The sequence below is a fragment of the Buceros rhinoceros genome, unplaced genomic scaffold (genome assembly GCF_000710305.1).
Source record: "Buceros rhinoceros silvestris isolate BGI_N320 unplaced genomic scaffold, ASM71030v1 scaffold31463, whole genome shotgun sequence".
In the NCBI taxonomy this organism is placed as follows: Eukaryota; Metazoa; Chordata; class Aves; order Bucerotiformes; family Bucerotidae; genus Buceros; species Buceros rhinoceros.
In genome coordinates, this window is record NW_010405855.1 from 10294 (window position 1) to 10730 (window position 437).

Consider the following 437-nt stretch of genomic DNA (forward strand, 5'->3'; position numbering starts at 1 on the left):
GCGGGTCCGCTCGCAGCACTCGCAGTCTGAAATGATGTCCTGGATCTCGAAGTTATCCAGGTCCTGGCTCAGGCAGTCAGGCTCGCAGCTCTGAGACAGCGGGCGGATGAAGAGCACCAGTTCCTTCCCTGTGGGCAGAAGGAGCTTGAGGAGGAAAATACAACTGAAGCCAGCCCAAGCCCTAGTCCTGAGCAGTGGGTCCAAGAGGAGTCATCCTTTCAGTCCCATTTCAGACAGAGAGCTCAGTATCACTCAGATGAGGACTCCGGGCATGTCCTGCTGCAGCCTATCCCACAGGGGTTCTCTCCTCATCTCCTTCGCCCCTCTCCCCCCATAATCCCCCAATCTGACCCCAACACCCCACATGAAGGAAGGCTGCTTCACGAGCTTGCCCCTCGGGCAATGGTTATGGAACTCACTGCCCAAGAATCAGGGCT

The 437-nt window shown here is 57.2% G+C and overlaps 1 protein-coding gene across 1 annotated transcript in view; it reads right to left on the minus strand.

Moving 5' to 3' along the window:
- Positions 1-437, minus strand: part of PIK3R6 (phosphoinositide-3-kinase, regulatory subunit 6) — a 12993-nt gene that overhangs the window by 7679 nt on the left and 4877 nt on the right. Inside the window, exon 7 of the mRNA XM_010133890.1 lies at positions 5-128. Coding sequence (XP_010132192.1) covers positions 5-128 — 124 coding nt within the window. The remainder of the gene's footprint in view (positions 1-4; positions 129-437) is intronic.